Below are 25,321 nucleotides of genomic sequence, written 5' to 3'. Positions count from 1 at the left end.
TTTCTAGCCTGGAGGAAATGGAAACCCTCATATAAACTTAACTTTCTATTGTCACTCTAGTGACATATCTTATCCCCCAGATGCCAACACAATTTCCTTCAAGTCTTAAAAGCTTAATACATACTTAAAATTGAACTATTTTTATTATATATTATATTATATATATATTATATTATAAACCTATAGTTTAATTATATCATGAAACATCAAGGTTTAACATTCTTTCTCTTTCCGCTGCTGTTCCATTTCCTTCAAAAATATCTTCAGAGGTAACTTACCTTAAGGACTTGGGTCAAATGCAGCATTTGTAAAAACTCCGTATGTTCCCAGGTGGCTAAGGAAGAGAAATAAAAAATGACCTACTATGAAGTTCTGGTCCCTGCCCACAGTCCAGCACATGCTTCCTGCAGAGACATTGGAGTACCACCCCACCCTGGAATTCTGCTTTAAAAGGAAAACAAAAATAAATGCACAGGAGCTTTCTGAGATCCCACTTGGGAGCTCTGGGTGATTGGCACAGCACTTACACCCACGCAACGTGATCGTTGATGCTCTAGGTACCCAAGTAACCTGCTACGCCTCTTCTTGGTGAGAAGGAATCCTTAGAAAATACCCAGGCTTGATCATCTGCAACAGTTTTCAAAGAATGGTAGTGCTGCCCCCTACAGGTGTTTTTTAAATTTTCATAGGGATCAAGAATTTTGCCCACACATAGTGGGAAAGGGCCAGGGGCACTGGATACTGCAGAAGGCACAGGGCACAAAAGAATTATCCAGCACTCCACATAATTTTAGAATATCTATTCGATATTCCTGTAGGTGAATAACCCCTGAGCCTAGAATTTAATTGCTTTACATATAAATAATATTTTTTGGCATCTTTTAGAATACAATTGCCACGTGAATTGAGGAAGATTATGACAGGTTTTCCAACCCTCTACCAGAGCCATTCATCACTTGAAAAAGTCAGGCTGGTGTCGGCAACAGCTCTGACGCTGTCTGAGCCACGGAGACAAGGTTCCTGACTGTTGGACTTTACGGTTGTTGACCCAAAGGTGCTCACAGCAACGGGCCAAATAATGCCTCGGCTCTAGCGTTTTATTTCCATTGTTTGTCACTTTCCCTTTCATTTCTCCTTTACTTTATAATTAGAGCACTTACTGGTCTTAAAAAACACTATGTGTGGTTTAAATATGTTATCTGAGTATTTTACTTTAGAATTAGTAAAGGGGACAGGGCAAAAACTCTGTAGCAGAAAGGGGGCATTACGTGTAATCATTCTGACATATTACAGTGAATTAAAAAGCCAAACTAGACACATTTACTCAATCTTGAAACAGGTCTATCTTACCTTTGAGGGTTCAAGGGGCTCTCTCCATCATCTAGAATAAGCAAGAAGACACAAATGATCAGTTGAAAAGAAACAAAAAAAACCAGGAGGCGGAGGAGAAAGGTCATCGGTGGTAGGAGGGGGTGGGGAAAGTCGGTGTACTGATTTTCAGATGGGCCCATCGTCAGGCGTATACTGAGAGCAAGCTCTCTCTGAGAGGTAGGACCTCTGCTAGGCTAAATTAAACACTTGACAGTATGGAATCTAAAGTCTTTTCCTCTTTGTTCTCTTCCCATTCAGTGACAATGTCTTCTTTTTCCTCCGGTTCCTGCCTTCAGCGTCTTGTTGAGATCATCGGTTCTTGAAACCCACTACTCTGATCCTTGAGGCCCCCGATCACTGCAACCTATGTCACACCCCCAGCCACCTGTTGGGGCTAATCACACAGACAAATCCACACCAACATAACAAGGGCTGTCTGCCTTCTCTGGTAACACAGGGGAACAGGGCCTCCCATCTTAACCCAAACAATGACGCCGACAGTGGAAACTTTAAACATGGCAGCAGGCCTGTCAATCATCCCATGGATAGATAAAGGGGGAAAGTCATCTCATGGCTAAGTAAATTTCAAAAATATTAGATCAAATGAAGATGAACAAGTGTATTCATTACATTATTATGGAGCCTTCAAGGTGATAATGACTATGTATTTCGAATTTAGAGGGAGTGTATATGCAGCATTTTATTATTATTTGGCCACAGGATCTTAAAAAGGCTAAAATCAGCTTGGGACATGTCAAGGAAAAATCCCCCATCCTCACAAATGAGTTTATTCATTATTAAAGATGTTGGAGGATGGGTGGCTGCTGCTCCCTCTTCATGGACTGGAGGGTTCTCTAGCAATGTCCCCAAACTGAAGAAAGAACTTGGGGGAAATGCAGGAATCGTGTGATTCCGACATGGGTATGGAGAGTAGGATCTAGGAGACTAGGAGCCCCTTCTGCAACCCTCCAGGTTTGGTTAAGCACAAATGGCCCACCGAAGGACTGGCTGCGGCTCTCTGGTGGTCAAGCAGAGCGTCAGAGCCACGCTTTGTCCTTTGTGCTCCGCACCCCTTCCCGGGAGAGGAACTTTAGAAAACGAGCCTCAGTGCAATGTGGCTCTGTGCATGGAGAGAGCTTCAGACAACAGAGCAAGTGGTTCTGCCGTGGAGCAGTTAAGAACGGTTCTCAAGTCGTCAGTTCCGCGAGAACCCCGTCAGCTACAACGGCCTTACCATTTGAAAATGGTATTTCTATAGGTAAGGTTGATGGAGCCATTAGTAGGTATTTACTGAATGCTCCTCTGTGCCCGTCCTAGTTCTTTGGGCACATCCTAGCGCCCATCCTTTGTTCTCTGACATCGCAGTATGTGTGATGTTGGAGGAGCTGATGCCGCTGTCGGAAGTGGCCATTACCTGTACTGGGGCATCTGAGCTGAGCCTTCCTGACGCCTCAGATGCCCCTAGTTCCCTTCCATGAGAAATGATGAAGAGACACATTAGCTATGAAAAGAGGTTTCTGAACTCATGGCTGAACATTTGGGGCAGACAGACAAAGATTGCTTTAACCCTTAAGAGATGGTTCCCTTCTTGTAGTCCTAGGCCAGACCTCCTTCCCTGATGAACAACCTGGAAAACACATCTCCCTTACAGACGGTCTTCCTCCACTGGGTCACATCCCTGCTTCAGTCCTGTGTCAGCGCCACGCATTTTCATGGGAACGTACAGATGTCCCAGTGTGTCACACCAGGTCATGACTGAGCAGCCGTTCCTTACGTCTCTGGCTTCATTTCTCCCTTCCTCCAGAAGCACTTGATTTTGATTCAGAAGCACTAACTACCTAACGCCCTGGGTCAACAAATGACCATCACGTAAGAGAATGACGAAGGAGCGTGACGCTTGCCGGTTAGTCCTGGTGATAACTAAGGCTACCTGGACCAGAGATCCTCAAATGCCAATGAGTCAACTGGCCTCATCAGAGTTCAGAGGGGAGGGCTTTCGAGAAATTCAGATTTCCCGGCCAGCCTCTAGCTCTCCCTACATGAGGACCTCTGTATTTGCAAAGGTGATTGTGATGGGCAGTCAGCTCTGGAGAGGACTTCTCCTGGGCTTGTTTTCTTTAAGGGAAAATGTTTTTCAAACATGGACTACTGACATTGTGGTTTGACGGGCCCAATGCCAGTAGTGATGACATCAACAGTCACACCAGCTCCTCCAACATCACGCATCTTCTTCACAAGAAAGAAGAAAAGAAGGAGAAGACGCTTTCCTATTTACCTTTTTGTCTGAGGCGCTTTCTTAGCAGAGCCAGGAGTGTCCCACATGTCACCAAGCCTATTGTAGAAGCCACTGCTCCACCGAAGTAAGTCAGGGCTTGCTGGATTGTCAACGGCCCTGCTGCAGAACAGACACACAAGCAGGACGTAAGAAGTGTGTTGCACCAAGGGCCATCATTCTTCCAGGAGGGTCCCAAGGACTGTGAGTTGTGAGACCACACAGGATTATCAACGGTCCCGGCAGGAGAGATCTAGAAGCCATAAAAGTACACCAACAGTGTGGGGAGCATTTTATTTTATTCCTAATGCTTAAATATCAAACACAATGTCCAAAGGCGTCAGGGGAAGGATTTAATAAAGTGAACAAAATGGGGGTGCCTGGGTGACGAAGTGGGTTAAGCCTCTGCCTTCAGCTCAGGTCCTGATCTCAAGGTCCTGGGATTGAGCCCCACATCGGGCTCTCCACTCTGCAGGGAGCCTGCTTCCCCCTCCCCCTATGCCTGCCTCTCTGCCTACTTGTGATGTCTCTCTCTCTCTGTCAAATAAATTAAAAAAAAAATAAAGTGAACAAAATGATGAAAGAAGTAGAAGTTTAAGCACATAAAATAAACCATGGTTAATTCTGGGGGCCCAAGATTCAGTATATGACAAAATGTAGTCGCGACAAGCTGTAGAGAAATAAATGAAAACGTAGGAGGTGTATGAAATAAACCTTACAAAGACATGAAGCTCAATTTAAAAAGATCTATGTGTTTTTAGAGGTGTGTGGTAAACAAAATTCTCTGAGATAGTAAATTAGCAATCTGCATAAAGTAAGCTCCAGTTAAAAACATTCTGAAACTTCAGGATGTCTTACACACACACAGATTATAAAGAAATGAGAGGATGCGTTTGGCACATCTGAGCTCTGAGAAAGGAGTAGTGATTGTCTACACAGAGTCACAGAATTTAATTCCCACTGCTCTGCCTAAGGCGAGGAGATTCTGCTCTGTTTGTCCTGAAACATTCATTAAGACAGGGAAACCCCGTGATGGAAAGGGAGACACTGTCAGAAATACACAGAAAAGAAACACTGGTTTTGTTACGTTCCTTATCAAAGTGCCTTCTTAACCCCTGTGGGAACTATACCTTGGCAGGCTGGCATGGGAGCTGACCACTGGCCGTTCTCTTGGCACGCTGTTCTTGCTGAGCCGTTAAGTACCTGGCCCTCTGGACAGTAGAAGGTACAGGTTGATCCGTAGCTGAAACCGCCCCAGGGGTTGGAGCAGTTCATGCCGCCAGGTTCAATCACGCGCAGCTCGGAGCATCTGACAGCTGCAGGGAAAGCAAACACGTTGAATGAAGGTAGCAGAGCTTACGGTCTCCTCTGTAACCTGCCAGCATTGCCAGCAGATCCGAAAGGGGATGGGCCACATCAACAGTCACACCAGCTCCTCCAACATCACGCGTGCTGCGACGTCCGCTCAGAGAACGGCAGCCTGAGAGCTAGGATGGGCGCGGAGGAGCGTTCACCGAATACCCGCCAATGGCTCCATCAACCTTACCTACAAAAATACCGTTTTCAGAATTTCACGTCTCAAAAATACTACTCTTCTAACTGGATCATCAGCACCACTGGTAATTAGCCGGCATGTCAGCATGTGTTAATTAAAATATTTAATACTTGTTTAACACAGCTGCCTCCAGAAGCTCAAAGGAAGTAGAGACTGTGGCCTTCTCTAACCTTTTCTTCAGGGAACTTCGGGTTCTTGTCCTTCACGCGTGGATGGAAACTAAAGCTCAGGAAATCGACTCCAGCATTACTGAGCAACAGCAACATTCCCAAAGCATCATCCGGGTCCTCATGGGGAACCCAAAGACGGAAGACACACAGTACTTCTGTACGGGGTGACAGCCTTTCCAGGGACATCGCGTGTGGCTCGTCCTTTTCGCTAGGTTCCAGTTAGGGAAGTACGGGATGTTTACACTATCACATCATTCATGGAACTGCAACTTGTTATTTCACAATTTTTGTAGTTGGTTTCGTGTTGGGCAAACTTGTTGCTTTCACACACTGGGACATTTGCAAACGTTTCCTCCTTTATGTCTTTGAGACCAGGGCATTTATTTGTGACATAGCAAGGGGAGAGGTGACATGCCTGTGGCACATTACCACCAAGTGGGATTAGTGTAGCTTTCATGGGGGAGCTGACATGTGTAGTGGTCGTTGGGCAGGATGGGATTTCAACAGGCAGTGTGACGATGAGTGTGGCCGCCAGCCGGAAGGCGGCAGCAGAGCTGCATGCCCCTTTCCTGTTACCTCTGCATGCCGGAGTTCCTCCTGTCCACTGTCCTGAAGGTCTGCATCTGCGAGCACTGTCTCCCATGAGTGTGAATCCAGCTTTGCATCCAAAGTAACAAGTGGTGTTCAAGCCAAAGTTTCCCAGATGGTGCCTACAGGACATGGTTCCTTGCTCTGGCGTGATGAGGGCTGGGCATTGGACCGCTTCTGAAGTATGAGCCGTTACTGTGCCTGCGTGAAAACATGTTTCTCTTTAAAGAGCTCCCATTCAAAGGAGCGTAATGGAGTTAAGACTGACACGGAGTAACTGGCTTCTGCCCTGGTAGCAAGGGAGGCTCTAGCAATAGCTCCTCAAGGAAGTTAAAGTGAATTGTTCATCTCAGGTATGGAAAACCAGATGAGAAAAAAAGTGCCTAAAAATATCCTTGGAGGGGGCGTCTGGGTGGCTCAGTGGGTTAAAGCCTCTGCCTTCGGCTCAGGTCATGGTCTCAGGGTCCTGGGATCGAGTCCTGCATTGGGCTCTCTGCTCAGCAGGGAGCCTGCTTCCTCCTCTCTCTGCCTGCCTCTCTGCCTCCTTGTGATCTCTAACAAATAAATAAAATATTTAAAAAAGAAACAAAAGTAATATCTATCATCTATCTATCTATCCTTGGATAAGTAATTCTCTAGACCAGAGGAAGAATGGAAGGTGAGACATGATGTCAATGTTACCAACATTTAAAAATAAAACAAAAATTGAAGAGTTGGTGCAGAAATGTAAAAAATTCAGCCGTAAACCAGATGTGCATAAGCTAACTGTCTGCCCTTGCTGCTTCGTTGGGAGGTGGCATCGTCGGGTGGCTGAAGGGCCACATGAAATGCGAGGTGTGCGTGATGTCACCGGCTTTGTCACTGATTTTCTATGTGGCAGGAGGATGCTTGTTGACCTAAAACCTCAGTTCCTTGATTTGAGAAATGGGACCAGTGACTCCGTCCCTCGGACCCTCCTGGGGATGAAGCAAAGGAGACCATTCAATCGACTCAGTGAAGGTCTCTGAGGAAAAGAGGCCAACGTCATGAAAGAAAATTTCTGCTTAAGAATCCACAGATCCTGGGGCACCTGGGTGGCTCAGTCAGCATCTGCCTTCAGGTCAGGTCATGGTCCCGGGGTCCTGGGATCGAACCCCGCATCGGACTCCCTGCTCAGGGGGGAGCCTGCTTCTCCCTGTCTCTCTGCCCCTCCCCCGACTTGTGCCCTGTCTCTCTCTCTCCCCCTCTCCTTCATAAATAAGTGCAAATCTTCAAGAATCCATATATTTTTTTAATCACAGAAATAAGAAGTCCTGTCACTCCTTACAAACTTTTAAATCCATGGGCTGTGTTTCTTCGATTCCAGAAGATGACCCATTTTAGACTAAGAAAAAGAGCTTTCACAGTAATAGTATTATAACGCATATCTGTCACATAGTAAGAGCTTTTATAAGTGTTTGTTATTTTTTTGAAGAAAATTTCTGGAAGAAGAGCCGTCTCAGTGAGTGTATAGTTTTTTACCTTCGCAGGTTGGTGGAGGTGCCGTCCATTTTCCAGAAGCTGTGCACTCAACATGACTGGATCCTTCCAGCTTCAAACCCTTGTTACAGGAGAAACGGCAGGTGGAGCCAACCCCGAGTTCCTTATGCGTGTCAGAACAAGCCAGACTTCCCCGCTCTGGAGCAAATAATTCTGGGCACCTGATGGCTGGAGAGTCAAACAAATTATGTCACAATCTTCAAGTTTATTCAGAAGCCAGGTATGCACCGAATTCATTCATTCATGTCTCTAACAAATATTTACTGAGCATCTACTAGGTGAGGTGTTTTGCTAGGCAGCCAGTATTCCACAACTAATAGGACAGATCGTTTAATGCAGTGGCGGGGAAGGGATGGCAGGCTCACAGTTGAAGGTGGAGGGAGAAGTTACAGAAATGAAGAAGTCAAAGGTTTAAGCAGTCACACATAAGAACCCACAATTTCACCCTCTTCTCTACGCCCCTGTGCTTTGGAAACCCTGCCGCCCAAGGCTCTCGCTGTCCTGTCTGGACGGGTGCGGTCCCCGATTCCACGTCTGCCTTTCCTCCTGCCCGAGGCTACTTCCTCATAGATATCCTGCCAACTCCTCAAACCCAACATTTCTAAAAAGGCAAGATTGATCTTCTGTTCTAAACTATTTCCTCCGTTTGGATCCCCAGGCTCTTTTTTTAATACCACAGTCCCCTAGCACAGGAAAGCTGAAAACCTTCTGGTCAAGCTAGATTAGTCCCTGGAAATTCCCTGAACTGACTTATGTGTACTTGCCTCTGGTTCTTGGTCATGCTGCTCTGAATTTCTTTCTCTTTTCACTGAAAAAAATCCTACCCCTCCTGTAGGAAACAGCTGACCACAGCCTCTGTAGAGACTCTGCTGATCTCTATAGCCTGGACTTCTCTTCTGAACACATCAGTTTTCTGTTTGGGCTTACATGTCGTCATACCCCTGCTGTAGCTTCCCTCACCTTCTGGATGGAAAACGTAAAATCCAAGAGCCAGGGGTGCTGGGCTGGCTCAGCTGGAAGACCGTGTGGCTCGTGATATTGGTGTCATGATTTCGAGCCCCACACTGGGTATAGAGATTACTTAAAAAAAGAAAAAAAATTTTAAAAATCCCAAGAATCACAAAACTTTGTGTGTTTCACAGTTCACACTGCCGGGTCTCAAGAGTTGGTACTCGTGAATCATTTGCTAAGTGGGTGAATAAACAAATTTTTAGTTTAATCAGCCATTTACCTCAAAAAACTTTTAGAAATTACTGTAGTTATTTATTTCTGTAAGGATCATGTCTTTATGTCCATTAAATTCTCTGACATAAGACTATCACTTATCATCAAATATTCGACAAACTCAGTGAATATTCTTTCTTTAAATCCAAGCTATTTGAACGCAATGCCTTAGTCAAGCCAGGCTCATTTTGCTTAGCACTTTTGCCTCAAAAACAAAACAAAACAAAACAAAACCTCTTGAAGTCTTACGTGGTATCTCACAGAAAAGTGATTATTTCTAGCCTTTACACAGCACCCCAAGTGTTTTTCAGTGACAGGCGATTTGCCAAAAGATTGTGGATCCTCATGTCATGAATCCATTCAAACAAAGTAACACCCTGAATTTCAGTTTAGAATGCTCAAATTTTTGAGTAATTGGTAAATCCAGGGCTGGCAGATCAATTTCATTTACCAAACATTTATTAAATATGTCTGTTAGTGTAAATCATAGACATTAAATCACCTGTGAAGAGTTTCACTAAAATGACTTTTTTAGACTCTTTCAGGATTTTATATTTAAGCCCAAGAAAGTGTATAATGTCAGCTGCAGGACAGCGGGGACCTTGTCAGTCCTTTTCAACCCTATATCCCAGGGGATAGGGCCTGGCACCTAGTAGGGCTTCTAAAATGTTTGTCAAATGAACGTAACTTGGATGTATGTAACTTGGATGCATGCTAGCGAGTATGTTTACGTCTGAAAAGAAACTGGAGGAGTTACTCTCTGAAAAACTCATTCATGTGACCGTCAGTACACAACGAGTTACTACAGCATTAAATACACTGGGGGCCATGGCTTTTATCTCAGTTTGTCAGTCTTGTTCTGCCAAGATTGTAGCTACAGGTTTTTGCTTTTTGGGGTGTTGTTGTTGTTTTGTATATGAAAGTCTCTGAATCCTCTTAGGTAAGAATTAACCTTGTCCAAACAAAGGCTTCTATGTGACTTTAAGGTTTTGACTTCAAATCAAGTAGGGAAGACATTCTCCTGTCTGAGAGGCAGCTTTGATGAGATACACATAACCCCCGTCTGGTAAATAGTGGGCGCCCAGCAAACGTGGCTGAATTACAGGTGTGAAGTGGCCAAGGATGCTGCCGGGGGAGGGGCCTAGGGCCAAAAGAGAGGAGGAGTAATTAATTACAAGAATAGAGAACTGATAAGAATTGCTTTTGTCACGTGCTTAGTGCTTAGTGCTCTATCTCCGTGAGCTTCCAAGCAGTACTATCACAATGACCTTCACTGATGTTTTCTGTAACCCACGAAGGGTTGTATGTAAATCCATGAACTGTCCAGTTCACTGGCCCTCTGTCATTAACTGACAGCAGATTGGCTTATATTATCTTAAATAGGCTTAGTAAATTCTCCCCTATATCTTTTTATTATCTCTTTTTACTTGAGTTAATTTTTGTCAAGAAAATCTTGAAAGGAAGATACAGTATAAATAATAAATTCCTAAACTCAAACTTTAGAGATAAAGACTGCGTCCCTCTGGGGAGTCAGAGAAACGTTGGAGCGGGGAGAAAACCGCAGAGATATGAGCCGGGCCAGGGTTCAGAGGGCAGCGGGGTGCTATGTTATAGGACTTGGATGAGCAGGGACTTGGCAGAGCAGAGACGGGACTGGGAGTGGTCACTAGGAGTTGGGTCCAGTGGCCAAACGTGGTCTCCAGAGGGTCAGTGACAAAGTGATTAGGAGAGTGGTAAAATCAGTGAAGATAGTGGCCCAGCAGTTAGGGACATAAAGGTCACAGCAACCAGAGATAAGCAATTCAGGAAAGGACTTCAGGTCCCAGGGGAGGAAGGCAGTGAGACTGGGAAATACGGCAGCACCCAAATCGCGAAGGGCCAAGGGACTGGTGTTCTGACTAAAAAAGAATGAAAATATCTGCAGAGCCACTGGAAAATGAGATCTCGCATTGCACTCTGAAGTGGGAGACCGAGTGCGCCACCGGCCACCCCGTCCAGCTAACTCAGTGGTCCTCAAGCCCTGTTGATACAGAGCCTGACACAGAGCCACAAAACTCTATGCAAAAATCAGGCTTCTGGGTCAATGCTGAAGGTTAAAATGTTACAGATTCAAGCATGTCGGAAAAGAAGAGGAATGATTTGCCTAAATCCAGAGGATAAATTTGGAGGGTGAGGTGAAAACACAGACCCAACAACCAGAGCTGAGGCTCCGACAGCATTGCTGGTTCCGAGGCCCACAGCTGGCCGAAGCTGCCGGCCACGGCGGGTTCCAGGCGCGGCAGGACCGGTTCCTGCACCAGGGGAGGCAAACGCCTCCTCTCCCAGAGAAGAGGAGCCTGACAGACAAAAGGGGAAACAGGAACTTTGGAGATTAGATTCCAGCTGTAACAACCACAGTGGTGGCATATATGATCTAAAATTTTAGTGAGGTCATTCTTAGGCATTTTTTATTCTTTAGGCTTAATGCAGAATGTGGAAAAACAGCTTATGATAAATGCCGGTGGAATAAATGACTGAGTGAATGAAAAATGAATGAGGAAGCCTGAGCCCTTAGTGTTATCCCCGGAGTGTTCTAGATTCCGCCGGTGCCTGCAGTATAGCTCTCACAGCAGATGGCAGCCTTCTGTGTCCCCAACCTCAGACATCTTGAACAGAAGACATCGGCGTGTCTACTCTCCTTTTGGAACCTAGGAAACTGCCCCCCACCCCACCCTGCCACAGGCTCTCCTGTGCCTTAGAGGGCGCAGGTCTTCTGGTATTCATCTAGCGCTCACGCCGCAAGAAGGAATAAACAATGTCTCAGCTTTTTTCTCTTTCATGCAACACTAATAGATTTCTACCAACACAGCCTCTGGTCTGATCACCAGGCACTGCCATCTCTGAAGTTCACGGCCTCCGGTAGAGCGGCAGCCTGGCCGCTGGCCAACAGAGAGCGCGCGCCAGAGACCGAGGTTTAGGGACACCGCCGCTGGGGGGCAGTGCAGTGTCACGATGACAGCACGGCCGGACCCGGCTGGAGTCCAGCTCCACGCTTCCCAGCTCCTTGGCCTTTGCCGTCTAGGCATCCTCTCGAAGCCTCCATTTCCTCATCTTTACAAGGGATCAGAATATCCACGCTCATGGCTGTGGTGCGGGTCGGATGGGATTCTGTCTGTGACAGAGCTGGTCCTTGTCCCGTAGGCAGTAAACATCAGCTGCTGGTGCTGGTCTCGTCATGACTGAGCACCCTGAAAAGGGCCATGAGGGCCTGGGCTCCATTAGCCAGAGGCTCGGGGCAGACCAAGACAGACAGGCTCCAGCTCCCGTTTTGAAGGGACAGTTCACTGTCCACAGGGCTCGTGCGTGAGTCAATTCAACAGTGAATGAAAAGCGGCAGCTGGTGAGTGTTTGCCACAGGGCTCCTTCCTCTCCGCCGCAGGGAGACAGAGCTGAAGGAGGCCTGGGTCCTGCCGCGGAGGACCTCCCAGTCCACGTGGAGGCAGAGCCCGCAGAGAGGGGCCGAGTGGCCTGCGAGGTCCCGGAGGGGCGGGAATGGCATCACATCCATCGCTGCATCAGTGCGGGGCTCAGCAGGGCTCGGTGAAGGCGGTGTAGGCAGTGATGGGCCACTGGTGGAAACACACTCCATAAGGAAGTGAAAGTCCGTTGGTGCAGCCGCACTTCGTCTCTTACTCAGGATGCGAATCCCAACAGGTCACTTAGCCTTCCTGAGCCACTGCTTCCTCGGTTGGGAAACAGAGATGACACTGCCCTTCTCCACTACTTCGGAACAGGGAAGACGTTAAAACCCGCAGTGCTACGAACGCACTTTACCAGGCTGTGAAGTGTTTAAACGTACAGGGAAATGCAGAGAGCAAGACAGAGTGACCCCGCTCTGCGGAGAGGGGGTTCGCTTTAGATTGGGAACAGTTTTACACGAATCCCTGGTGATTCTTCCTTCTGGCCTCTTATCTGAGAAGCCATACGAAAGGACAGAGCCGCAATCCTACCTTCACAAGTTGGTGCGGAGCCTGTCCAATGTCCAGATGGAGTGCAATCCAGTACTTGTGGTCCGGATAAAGAGAATCCTTCATCACAGGCGAATCGGCACGTGGCCCTGTAACTGGAATCCCCCAGAGGCTGGATGCAGGTCATTGTGCCGTTGTGAGGGCTTCCCAAAGCTGTGCACGTACTGGCTACCACGGGCAGAGAGAGCAGAGTGGGGTCGTTAGAACACAGCAACCTGAAATCAGCCTGTGTACGCGCCCTTCATCCACCCCAGCATTTGGCTGGAACGATCGTTTGAGCTTCATGCTGCTTCCTCACCACTTAGAGGTCAGGCGAGTGTAGAACAGCAGCAGCCGTTATCCTGAAACCCCTCCATCAAGAGCTTTAGACGTCATTTAAAAAGGGAGCTGGTGTCGGGCTCCCTGCTGAGCAGGGAGCCTGCTTCCTTCTCTCTCTCTCTGCCTGCCTCTCAGTGTACTTGTGGTTTCTCTCTGTCAGATAAATAAATAAAATCTTTAAAAAAAGAAAAAAAAAAAAAAAGGGAGCTGGTGGTTTGGAAAGATAGCTTCAAGTGTCCCTGGACAGGCATGGAAGTGGCTTTGACACCTTTAGAAACAGAACTATTGGCCTCGGGGTGACTGGGTGGCTCAGTGGGTTAAAGCTGCTGCCTTTGGCTTGGGTCATGATCTCAGGGTCCTGGGATCGAGCCCCGCATCGGGCTCTCTGCTCAGCGGGGAGCCTGCTTCCTCCTCTCTCTCTGCCTGCCTCTCTGCCTGCTTGTAATCTTTGTCTATCAGATAAATAAATAAAATCTTAAAAAAAAAAATAAAGAACCATTGACCTTGCCAGAGCACAGTGACTAATGACAGGAAACAGGAAAACAAAGTAAAATACTTTCTCCTCCCACAAAAGCTCCTTTCCCCAGCAACGGGTAGAAAGAATCTGGGTCTAAATCCTTGCTGTGTCCTTACCAGCACAGTGTCTCTAGACCTTTCCGATCTTTAGTTGCTTCATCTGTGAAATGGGAAAATGATATTCCCCACCTTGCAGGGGCCCTCAGTTATACAGAATAATAAATTAAATCAGATGTAAAAACTTAAATTTAAAAATATCTTAAAGATCATGGACACATGGTAAGCACGTAATGGAACTGGCCATCTGCAGATGCTCTTCCCACCAATGCCATCCTATACGGTGACCAGCCCCAGTGACTTACTTGTCCACTTACAGAAAAGGTAAATTACAGCTCGTGGTTCTTGACCACAGTTCATACACACAAAGCTGGAGATGGTGGGGGGCTGGCTTGGGTTGGAGATCATGCTCTGAGGGATGGGGCAAATCACTTAAACAAACCTCTCAGAGCCTCAGTATCTTCACTTCTAAAATGAGGAAAATGGCACTGCCTGGCTCCCAAAATTTTTACAAGGGTCAAAAGCAAAAAAAAAGACTCTTAAGTAAATGTCAGTGACTGTTGAGATATCCCTCCGACAATTAATGAAACTATAATGTCCAGATTCAACATGTCAACATTAAAAAATGAAGACTAAGAGAATGCACGGTTTAGGGCTTTCTTCTTCACGATTCGGTTTGACTGAGTAGCGTACGGCTTCGGACCAGAGTCTGTGACAGGAGGCCTGAACCCATGGCCACTCTTCAGCCACTGACTTGAACTGCTTGAAGTTCCAAAAGTATTTTTTATACCTTTCTCTTCCCTTTCCCCTCCTCCCCTCTCCAGCTATATCCCCCTCAACCTGATCAAATTCTCCAAAGACCTCGTCGTTTTCTGCCACTTGAAACATCTTCCTGTCTTCAGTGTGCACGTGTGGGTGGTGGGAGAGAGGAGAGGAGACGCATCAAGAAGGCTGTGGCCTGGAAGGAACAACTGGGAGGGTCTTGGTGCCATGGCATCCATATCAAGCTCTTTTATGGCCTTGCCTTCTGATAGCGGGGCTCTGAGAGCTGCGTGTCAGAAGGCAGCAGGGCAAAGGGGACTTAGAAAAGGGAAACTGTCTGATGATACGGTCAGGAGTCTTACAACAGTGAGCGGGTTGCAAGCCTTCTGGTCCCTTCCTGCCCAGCCCACATTTGGGTATTTCACTTGAAGCTCACCCAACAACAACAGGAGAAAGTTCAGTCAGAATCAACAAAGAGCTAAAAGCAGGAGGGAACTAGAAGGTCACAGGAAGCCATGGTGAGTGTCAGCCTCCCTGCTGTGAAACACCCACAGGCAGCACAGTATGGGGCAATGAACCATGACTCTGATGACTATGACAGAATTCTGGGGAAGGATCCCAGTCCCTGGGACAGCCCTCCGCAGGGACTCTGAGTTCTTCCCCAGAACTTCATGGAATTTGTAATATACCCAGGCTCCAGTGTGGCCGGGATTAAAGCTGAGAAGGCAAGGTCAGAAGCCTCATTCTGGTCCTTCTAGACCCTGCTTGGAAGCTACTCTCAACCTCAGCACCAGGGGCTTGCCATGCTCTGGTGCCTGGAAATGAAGGACGTCCAATTCTATTGAGTTCATTCATTCATTCGTTCAACCATTCATTTATTCGCTGTTGACCTGACGTAACTGTGTGTGTGTGTGTGTGTGTGTGTGTGACCTGAATAGCAAGTGGTTTCCTCTTCATTAAAAACCTGTGTCTGCCTGCTTTCACTCAGACGTTAAAAGTCTGTACAAAGTGAAAGGCAAAGGCAAACAATTCAGGATTATCTAGTATTTTACTATTTAATTTAATTATTAAAATTATATATGCATCAATAAAAATACTAATTGCATAGAGGGAAAGTGAATGGGGAAAATACTGGAAGATTTCATATAAGAAAGCTAAAACAACGCCTATTTCAGGCTGGGAGTATTTGAGAGGATTTTTTTGTTTCTTTATGTTCTTATTTTCCTGTAGTTTTACAAATAAGAATCTTGCTTGTAAAAGTGGTATTTTCATAAATACAACCAAAGAACTGGATACATCGAGGGGACAAAAGGAATGGGGGGAGGGTATAAAAAGCATACATCTGTGCTTCAGTTCCCAAACACAAAGGATTAGAACCCATTCTATTTCATAAAATATTGGCAGACGACCCCGGCTCTCTTTTCGGCCAAGTACTCCAAGTGCCCCTCCCATCGCATCAGGACACCCATAGGGCGCCCACCTTCCGCCTGGTTCCTAGGAGCAAAATGCCAGTCAGCCTTGGGGCAACCATCCCGAAGCTATTTTTTTCCTTTGTGGCCTTCTTTTGAGGCATTGTTTTTAGCCAGGAGAACAGTGTACCTGGTTTGTGACAGAAGCTTCCAGATCCTGGTCAGAGGCTGATAGGGCCCTTCCCTATCTCCTATTGCCAGACATCCTACTACTCATGTTATCTGCCTGGCCCTTTAAGGTTACTGAATTTGGAATCAATGGGTTACAGGAGGAAAGTGTTTATTAATTTTCCAGTCCATTTCAAACTTCTGGCCCCTAGACAGTCACCACTGCTAAAATACAGCCTACAGTGGATTTCTGAGAAGGTGAGGAGAATTCACCTTACCATGGCATTCTGGAGGAGGAGAGCTCCAGTTCCCAGAGCGCAAGCACCGCAGCACGCTTGCTCCCACCAGGTGGGAGCCTTCGCTGCACGCAAAGTGGCAGGTTGATTCGTACCTAAAGGCACCAAGTGGGTGGGAGCAGTTCACCTGCCCCTTGTTTGGAGCCAGAAGATCCTGGCACTGCAGAGCTGCAAGTAAGAAAGTGAGGGAGTGAGGACAGAGTAACACACAGGTACACATTAATTTTGACCGCTTAATCCTTTCTAGGGCCAAGAACGGGGGTTTCTGAGTGGGGACTGTTTAAACTGGAGGATGAGAAAGCCTCCATCACAATGGCACATGGAGAAATTTATACGGAAAACTCATTGTTAAGCATTTTGGCATTTTGGCAATATGCATGAACAATTTTCAAAAGATCATATTTTTAGATTCAAGAATGTATGCTAAGAATGTAATCAAGATGCATAGCAAAAAATCAATTCAGAGATTTTTTTTGAATGAAGACATTACTTTTCAGAGCAAAATACTGAAAATAAACGGAAATGCCACTGATCAGAGGCTGATAACAAATTATGCTGAATCGATGGAAGGAGTACTAAAGGTCGCTAAAAATGATCTATTTCATCTTGGAAAGGTATGGGAGGTATCTCAATGTACAATGTTCAGTGAAAAGTGAATAAAAATTACATATATGCTATGATCTCAATCATGTAAAACAGACGGTCAGAGAGAACAGGTGCACTGTAATATGATAAGTCTTTTCTCATTGTAAAAATGTGAACAATAATTCTAACTACCTTATGGAGATATGTAACTACCCTATGGAGATTCTAAAGTGCTCAGTAAATATTATCCGTGGTCGACAGATATTACCGGGGACAGCAGCAAGCAGCAGCAGCTCGTGCTGACAGATGGCAGTAACACCACTGGAAGCAGACCCTGACCGTCTCTTTCTCTTTCTTTCTCTTTCTCTTCCCAGAAAACACCTGGGAAGCCTGGCCGCGGAGTTATTGAGATCACATCTCAGGAAGCTAAAGAGAGTAGCCAACCATCTTGGGGTGTGATAAGACATTTACGTGCCTGGAGACAAGAATGGCCCCAGAGGGATTCTCTTAAGATCTCTCCCTCCCTTTTAAGCACAGCAAAGCTCCCTTTTGTGTCTGTCTCTCAGACACATTCACGACACATCCCACTGCCCTCGCCCTCACGGTGTATGGTCATCTAGTCCCTCACTGTCTCATTTTTGGGTTCATTTTTCCATTTTTTTTAATCGTGGTAGGATACACATGGTATAAAATTTACCACTTAACTACTTTTAAGTGCACAGTTCACTGATACAAAGTACACTCATCTCGCTGGGCAGCCATCACCACCAACCAGCGACAGAGCACCTGTCCTCATCGTGCACTCAACCTCCATACTCATTAAACAGGAACCCCGCAGTCCCCCTCCTCTCAGCCCCTGGCAACCACCATTCTGCTTTCTGTCCATGATTTGAACTACTCCAGGGACCTTGTATTAATTTCATGCAGGAACTCTCCTTGGACTGCACTCACTTGGCATTCAAAGTCTGATGAAGTTGACATCCTGTGTTCCAGAGATATGACCCACTCAATATCATTTTATAAGCCCGGGTGATAGTGTATCAACAATGGGCTCTATTATCCCAGCTTTTTCCTTAAAAGTCCAGCCTATTCCATGTCAGCTCTTTCCACTCACCCCTTATCCTCATCTGTCTTCTTATGTCACTAAGCACAATGTCCCTGCGTTTCAGCCATGGTATAGTGTATGTCAGAATGTCCTTCCTTTTTAAGGCTAATAATATTTCATTGTATATCTCAACCACAGTTGTCTTCTCCATTCATCCATTCATGAAAACTTGGGTTGCTTCCACGTTTTCGTTATTATGAATAATGCTGCTATGGACATGAGTGTACAAACCTTTTTCCCTGTTTGCAACCCTGATTTCCAATTCCTGCCTCATTTTAAAATCAGGATATACTTAGATCCGGGGGATTCACATAAATTGCCCAAGGATCCCAGTAAATAGCAACACAAAATGCCAATGTTGCATTTCTAGGACGTGACTTCTGTGTGGAGTACTCCTTGTAAAAATAATAATCCTAGTGACTTCCTTATGCCTCTGCTCTCCTGTAAGAGCAAAATATAGAAAACATGAACTATCAAAGGAAGATTACTTTGTAAAATCAGATTGCAGACATAGGATTTATAAGGTAATGTTGTTATTTTACATACATTTGTAAACCCATAGCAGTTTTAAGCTCTCTTTGCACACATTAATTTACAACCATGAATGAGGCACGTAGGTAAGGCAGATAATAATACTTCCATTTTACAGGAAACACTGAACTTCAGAGAGACTAAAATCTTGTTGCCAGGAAATGATGGAACTAGACTAAATGCCTTGTGCATTAGTCTTCTACCGCCCTACGTTGTTCCTTGTGCATCATTCCTTCCTCCCAACCTGTCTCCTTTTCGTCATGCCAACACATTCCATCAGTCAGTGCAACTCTCGCCTTGAGCTCCAATACGCTGTAATGGACATGCACTTTGCTCACCCTTTCCTCCCTAGAGCCGACACAAAGGGTCTGGCACTAGTGGTTCTTGGTGAATGTTTGATGCATAAATGCCTTACTTCAAACGCAGATGTGATGCCTAACCAACTGAGAGACACAGAAGGAACGTTCCAAGGTCACAGTACCTTGACACACCGGTGCTGGCGCTGTCCACTGTCCCAACTCAGTACACTGGACTAAGTCAGCTCCTTCCAGCTTGAAACCCTCGGCACAGCGGAAGCTACAGCTGGTGTTGTCCTGGAATGCTCCTGAGGATGGGGAGCAGTCCATGCTGCCGTGAACGGGACTCTGCAGTGGCCTGCAGGCAATGGCTAAATGGGAGAAAGTTGTCGTTGAAACTGGGTCATGGAAGGGCTCAGTTCCTTCTCAGGAAGACCTCTCAAGAGATGCATCTTTCCTACCAAAATTACCCACATGTCCAGAGCCCCGAATCCTCCCTTTTCCAAAATGGAAACTGCGTAGGACACCTTCCTATGCCCTCTTTGCCTGGGTCACTCTCTTGCCCTTTGATTTCAGCTTAGACTGCACTCTCCTTAGGAAACCTTCCCTGGCCACCCCAGATCAGGACTAATGACTCCTTTAGTACGCTCTCCATGCCCCTTGCACCTGCAGACACTGTCCGAGCACTACCCCTTGGGCCACAGGCTCCTGGAGGCTGGGCTCAGTCATTCTGAGCTGGATCCCAGGGCCTGGCTCTTTAAATATTTACTCTTTACTTAAATTAAATACTCTTTAAATATTTACTGGTGGTATTTGTGGAATTGGATCTGGAAAGAGCTGACATGGAATAGGCTGGACTTTTAAGGAAAAAGCTGGGATAATAGAGCCCATTGTTGATACACTATCACCCGGGCTTATAAAATGATATTGAGTGGGTCATATCTCTGGAACACAGGATGTCAACTTCATCAGACTTTGAATGCCAAGTGAGTGCAGTCCAAGGAGAGTTCCTGCATGAAATTAATCCCTGAGTGACCCCAGTTCTGATGAAGTCAGATTTCTTCATGCACTTCCTTGATAGAACATTTTGACTCCAAGCTATTCCTGCTTGGCTTTTTGTTTTGTTTTTGGTTTTCAGACAAAAGCTCCCATCAACCCTGGGCTTAGACCTCTGGTTTTTACAGAATCAGGGCCTCTAAGAACCAAAGATCCTGGGCGCCTGGGTGGCTCAGTGGGTTAAGCCGCTGCCTTCGGCTCAGGTCATGATCTCAGGGTGCTGGGATCGAGTCCCGCGTCGGGTTCTCTGCTCAGCAGGGAGCCTGCTTCCTCCTCTCTCTCTGCCTGCCTCTCTGCCTGCTTGTGATCTCTCTCTGTCAAATAAATAAATAAAATCTTTAAAAAAAAAAAAAAAAAAAAAAAAAAAAAAAGAACCAAAGATCCTCTAGTACTTCTTCTCTCTTCCTTTACGGATGAGAAAAGTGAGGTCTGGAAATGTTAAGTTACTTCCAAGTTCTGCTATCTGGACAGTAGCTGAGGTAGGCTTGTAATCAAGTCTCCTGGGCACTCGCTCATCCAATATTCAATTTCCTGCTGCCCTATCCCTCTTTCTGCTTAATGAGCTGAGGGTATGAGGCAACTGCACGGAATTCAGCCTCGTGCTCTTATGCAAGGGTGGAAGGTTGTGTCACATCCTCAGCCAGGACAGCCTGCCTCCCTCCAGGATCAAAGTCACCTCCAAAAACTTCAACAGGGAATTCCCCTCTTTGTCCTAATAGCCACGTTCCGACTTCCTCTGAAGCAGAGGCCTTGTCCCACAGCTTGTATTGCCAGTGAGGCAGGAAGGGGAAAAAAAGAGATAGAAATTGAGTGACCGGTCTAACGCTAACTACTTCACCGATGCTATTTCATTGCATACTTTTTACATCCTTCATGCTCACAAAGCACCTGGGAACTCTTAGCTCATTTCATGGGTGAAGAAACCATGCCTCCTGGAGGCTGAAACACCTGTTCCACTGTCAGAGCCTGGAGGAGGCTTTCCTGAGGTGAAGAGCCCCTGATCGGGCCAATGTGCCATGACCCTTCCTGGGTGGAGGGGGGCAACGGAAGGAAACTCCTACCTTCACAAGCTGGCGAGGGTGCGGTCCACTGGCCAGAGCCCGTGCAGCGCAGAGAGGCCCAGCCCCTCACCTGGTAGCCAGGTTCGCATCCAAATTTGCAGCTGGAGCCATATGCAAACGCAGAGAGGGGGTGGACACAGTCCATGGTTCCTTTGCCAGGGGCTTCCAGGAGGGGACACTGCACAACTGGAGAGAAGCACCAAGGAGAGAAAGAGAGAGAGAGATACTAAGAAAGGAAAAACCAGGCCCACAGCTGGAAGACGATGATGAAACTACCTCAGGAAATCCAGGTGCAGCTAGGAATCTGTGAGGGTCAGAGACCTTCACGATGTTTGTCCAGACTTGGGGACCAGTCCACAGGGTGACCTCAGTCTTAAAATATAAAAGGAGTCCTCCAAGCTCTTGCTAACGTCCTCCATTCCCTTTACCTCTAAGAACCTGTCCTGGAAGATCTTCTACCAGATCGTGTGTGAAATTTGCGAACGGGCCTGTTCTAACACTGTTCAAGGGCTGTGGGTTTGGGAGAAGAGAGGACTTGTGAGTGGCGGGTGGAAGGAGGGTCAGGTTGCGGCCGTGCAGGCCAACGTCTCCATAGCTGGCCACTGCCATCTGTACTCGCAGCAAGAACAGGGCATGGTGGACATTATCCAAACCCAATCCCCAGAAACTCACCTTCACACACTGGGGCTGCGGCTGTCCACACCCCTGAGGCCATGCACTGCACCACCTCCGATCCAACTAATGCAAATCCCTCTTCACAGCTGAAGTGGCAGCTGGTCCCGTACAGGAAGGCCTCGGCCGAGTGTGGACAGGTCATGCTTCCTCGCTCAGGAGTCTTCAGGGGTGGGCACTGGGCAGCTACAAACAACCCCAGAGTAATGGTGTGAGCCCTTGGGTTATGCCCGGTGCCAGGGAAAGCTCGGGATGCTACAGTGGCTATCGAAACCTTCCCTCAGTGATGGGAGAGGTGACAGAACTGGTTGGTTCAAAGGTACTTTCAGGGGCACCTGGGTGGCTCAGTGGGTTAAAGCGTCTGCCTTCGGCTCAGGTCATGATCTCAAGGTCCTGGGATCAAGCCCCACATCGGGCTCTCTGCTCAGTGGGGAGCCTGCTTCCTCCTCTCTCTCTGCCTGCCTCTCTGCCTACTTGTGATCTCGGTCTGTCAAATAAACAAATAAAATCTTAAAAAAAAAAACTTTCAGCAATTGTTTTGAAAGACCCAAACATCCTCATGGTTCATTTACTTTTTGAAGAAGCAACGTAAAATTACCAAATTAATAATACTCAGCCCTAAGGCCTCATTATTATACTCTATTTGCTTTGCAACTGACAAAGACAGAACCTGTCTCTCTTTGTGATGCTTTTGCCTAAGAATCAAGAATTACACCGATTACCTCACTCTACAGATACAAAGCATCATGAAAATCAAAATTAGTGTTACTCTTATTGATGGGCAATATCAAAAATCAGAATTCCCCATCTAATGTGGATCCTCATGATTTCTCATATTTTTTTTTAATGGAGAAAGTTTGTTTTCCTCCTCTGAAATTCTAGTAGTCAGTGAGGATGGAAAGAATAGGGTCCACATACCGACACATTGCGGTGGCTCACTCGTCCAGACTCCAGAAGCCAAACATTCCAGCTTGCTGGGCCCATTTAGTTCGTACCCTTCTGTGCAGTGGAACCTGCACTCTGAAGTGAAGGAGAAGTTTCCCAGAGGGTGGCTGCAGTTCATGAATGCTTGCGGAGGGAGATCGAGATCCCCACACTCTCTGACTGTGGGGACAAAATATTGATTTTCTTTCTCACTGCAGGTTTAAAGACAATGTCAGGTTTGCTAGACATTGGAAGCTATTTGTATAACCCTCTGAATCCCATCTCTCTGGGCTTCTAACCCAACCTGGTCCTCTTTACTTGGTGCTTTGGTATTGGCTGCATCTTGGGAAATAATCAGTCTTTCACCAGTTTTTATCAAATGAGCAATATCAGCCTTTGCTTTGCTTTCTTTATGTTTCTTTTACCCTTTAGGATTTTATGAGCCAATGTTCCAAGAAGGAAATGTTTTCCCCAGAGTGTATGTCTTGGGACAGTTGGAGTGGGGCAGACTCACAGATCATGGAGGGGGCCAGGGCTAGCCTTTACTCACTGGTGAGTCTCCAACATGATTCTTTCCCTGGAACCACCTCCAGCACAAGACCAACGACCACAATAATATCAATAAAAGAGTGGCCTCACCATATTCACATTCTGGCCCATAGAATCCGGGGAAGCAGGAGCAGGTGTAGTTCCCGATGGTCTCGATGCACTCTCCTTGCTTGCTGCACGACATGTCCTGGCAGGAGGCTGCATGGATTCAGAAGGACCAGAATCATGGGCATTCCCAGAAGGCATGAAGAAAAGCGGGGTTATTCCCCAGGCCACAGACTCAGCCCCTCTTGGGTTAGACTGAGCTGGCCAAACAACAGAAAATGACCGTGTCCTCTGTTGGGCCAGCCTGGCCCCTGTGAAGGACATTGTAGGAACCCACCAGAGCATTGCCTGGCTTCCATTTTAGGCTGAGCTAAGTGTTTCCTAAGGAGGAATGGCTATGTGAGGCAGAGAGACAAAGAGCCACCAACAGATGTGTAGACAGAGACACTCCTCTATGTGGTATGAAATAGGTTGTGGCTTTTAACCAAGAATATTCTTAGAGTTGTATTACAGAAACCCCTGTGACAGTGCAGCGTAAAGTTTAGGAAGCAGATGTGGGCAGCCACACACACGTGATCAGAATCCTGGCTCTGTTGCCTACTATTAAGGGACTCAGACAAGTTACTTCTCTGAAGCCAACCTGCACAAGATCAGGGCCAAAGCCCTTCCAGCCTTTTGTTCCTTTCAAATCTGCAGCCAGCATCACATGGTGGAGGAGCAGAGGAACAAACGAAACGCTAAGACCTCCTTGTGGCACATAACAGTTTCGTCAAGAGGTGTTTCCCAGGTCTCAGGATACCAGGCTTAGGTGTGGAGAGCATGACTGGCCAGCCAGGCCCATCTCAGTAAGTCTGAGCGTAGATGGGCTGGAGTTTCTTTCCTGCAGGGGGCTCTTGGGGATGGACTCTGCACTAGGCACCTGATGGAGGGTTGGCATTAGAATCAGTACTCTCAAAGCACGGAGAATGTCTTTACTGATGAGGTCACAGGTGGGGGCAAGGTCTGAGACTAGACTCTTTTCTGGTGGTGTTTCCTCAGCACCGAGCTGTGGCCACATGTGGTCCACTTTGGGGTCCATTACAAGAGAAAACTCATATGTCACATAGAGGGTTATACTAGATGACCTCTACATTCCCTCACAACTCTGAGATGTGAAAATTCTAGAAGTCATGCAGATTCCACAGGAGGACGTCCCTAAGGCAGCCGGCAAGTGTGGTGAAGCTGCACAGGGGCACTAGAAAGGGTTCCAAGGAACGGGAAGATGCAGGGGAAACAGCAGCCACTAGATACTGGACAGATGTTTGGTCCACATCTTCCCTCCTATCGCCGCGACCTCACCCGGCTTCCCTGTCTGTCCTGTGCTCGTAGAGCACGCACATTCTGTTCCGATTGTAGCTTCCTCAGGACCTCAGAATGCTATACATGAGAAAACAGTCCCAGGTCTGTCCTTTACTCCACTTCAAGGAATCAGGCAGGTCAGAAATCGTCTATAACTTTGAATCCTCAGGAAAGGACATAATGATGATTCGCTAAATGAATCTTTTTTTTTTTTCCCTCCTGATAAGCTGTTGTGAGATGTAACAATCCTGACATTTAGAGAAGTGGTCCAACTTAATTTCTTGTTGCAGACGACATGTCGGCTTCTCATCTGTTTCCTACAGAGAGCTGATGGTTCCCTACACCCTTTCCAGCTTGGGTGGCAAAAACATGCCACGCAGGATAGTGGCTGCCTAGAGTGTTGTGTTTGGTGGAGCCAGAAACTCGACTGTGCGGCAAAATTGCAGCCATTAGCCATGTCCCCCGTTCCTGAAGGTTAGAGGAGAGGTATCACGCCCGACCGTAGCTTTTAATCGCTTTCCTTCCTTGGGATTTTTTGCAGTTTACTGGGGAAGGTGATCTTGGAGTGAGGGATGTTGAAGGCTGGGCAGGGAGGGGAGCAGTGGCGAGCTGGAAACATCTACGGGCAACAAGAGAACCTTACAGGGACCGTTCCAGGGAGGCCCGACCCAGGGAGTGTAGGGAGCTGGCCGGGAGGCAGCAGGAAGCACGGAGATTCTGGTCGTGTTCGTCCTGGCCTACAAAGAACAGGCAGTGATTGTTTACATTCATAAATGTGTTAATTCGTCGATAAATTATTTATAAAATGAGACCCAACTGCAGGGCCATGCACTTACGGATACGTTTTCCCTCGGATGGGAGCTGGACAGAAGAAGAGAGAAACAGGAGAGGAGGAGGAGTTCTGAGGGGAGTGTTTACGATTCCCAGA

General features: G+C 46.8%; 1 protein-coding gene across 1 annotated transcript in view; it reads right to left on the bottom strand.

Annotated features, from left to right (window-relative positions):
• Nucleotides 1–25,321, bottom strand: part of LOC101672622 (selectin P) — a 38,383-nt gene that overhangs the window by 1,269 nt on the left and 11,793 nt on the right. Inside the window, exons 4-16 of the mRNA XM_045087743.1 lie at nt 23,101–23,208; nt 22,456–22,641; nt 21,538–21,723; nt 20,866–21,051; nt 18,934–19,119; nt 16,214–16,399; nt 12,688–12,873; nt 7,457–7,642; nt 5,945–6,157; nt 4,774–4,959; nt 3,647–3,766; nt 1,351–1,381; nt 279–334 (exon numbers count right to left, since the gene is read on the bottom strand). Coding sequence (XP_044943678.1) covers nt 280–334; nt 1,351–1,381; nt 3,647–3,766; nt 4,774–4,959; nt 5,945–6,157; nt 7,457–7,642; nt 12,688–12,873; nt 16,214–16,399; nt 18,934–19,119; nt 20,866–21,051; nt 21,538–21,723; nt 22,456–22,641; nt 23,101–23,208 — 2,015 coding nt within the window. The 3' untranslated portion in view covers nt 279. The remainder of the gene's footprint in view (nt 1–278; nt 335–1,350; nt 1,382–3,646; nt 3,767–4,773; nt 4,960–5,944; nt 6,158–7,456; nt 7,643–12,687; nt 12,874–16,213; nt 16,400–18,933; nt 19,120–20,865; nt 21,052–21,537; nt 21,724–22,455; nt 22,642–23,100; nt 23,209–25,321) is intronic.

The sequence above is a fragment of the Mustela putorius genome, unplaced genomic scaffold (assembly GCF_011764305.1).
Source record: "Mustela putorius furo isolate JIRA1106 unplaced genomic scaffold, ASM1176430v1.1 tig00001451_pilon_pilon_pilon, whole genome shotgun sequence".
Lineage (NCBI taxonomy): Eukaryota > Metazoa > Chordata > Mammalia > Carnivora > Mustelidae > Mustela > Mustela putorius.
Note: the sequence above shows the minus strand (reverse complement) of the source record. Positions and strands in the feature narration are given on the sequence as shown.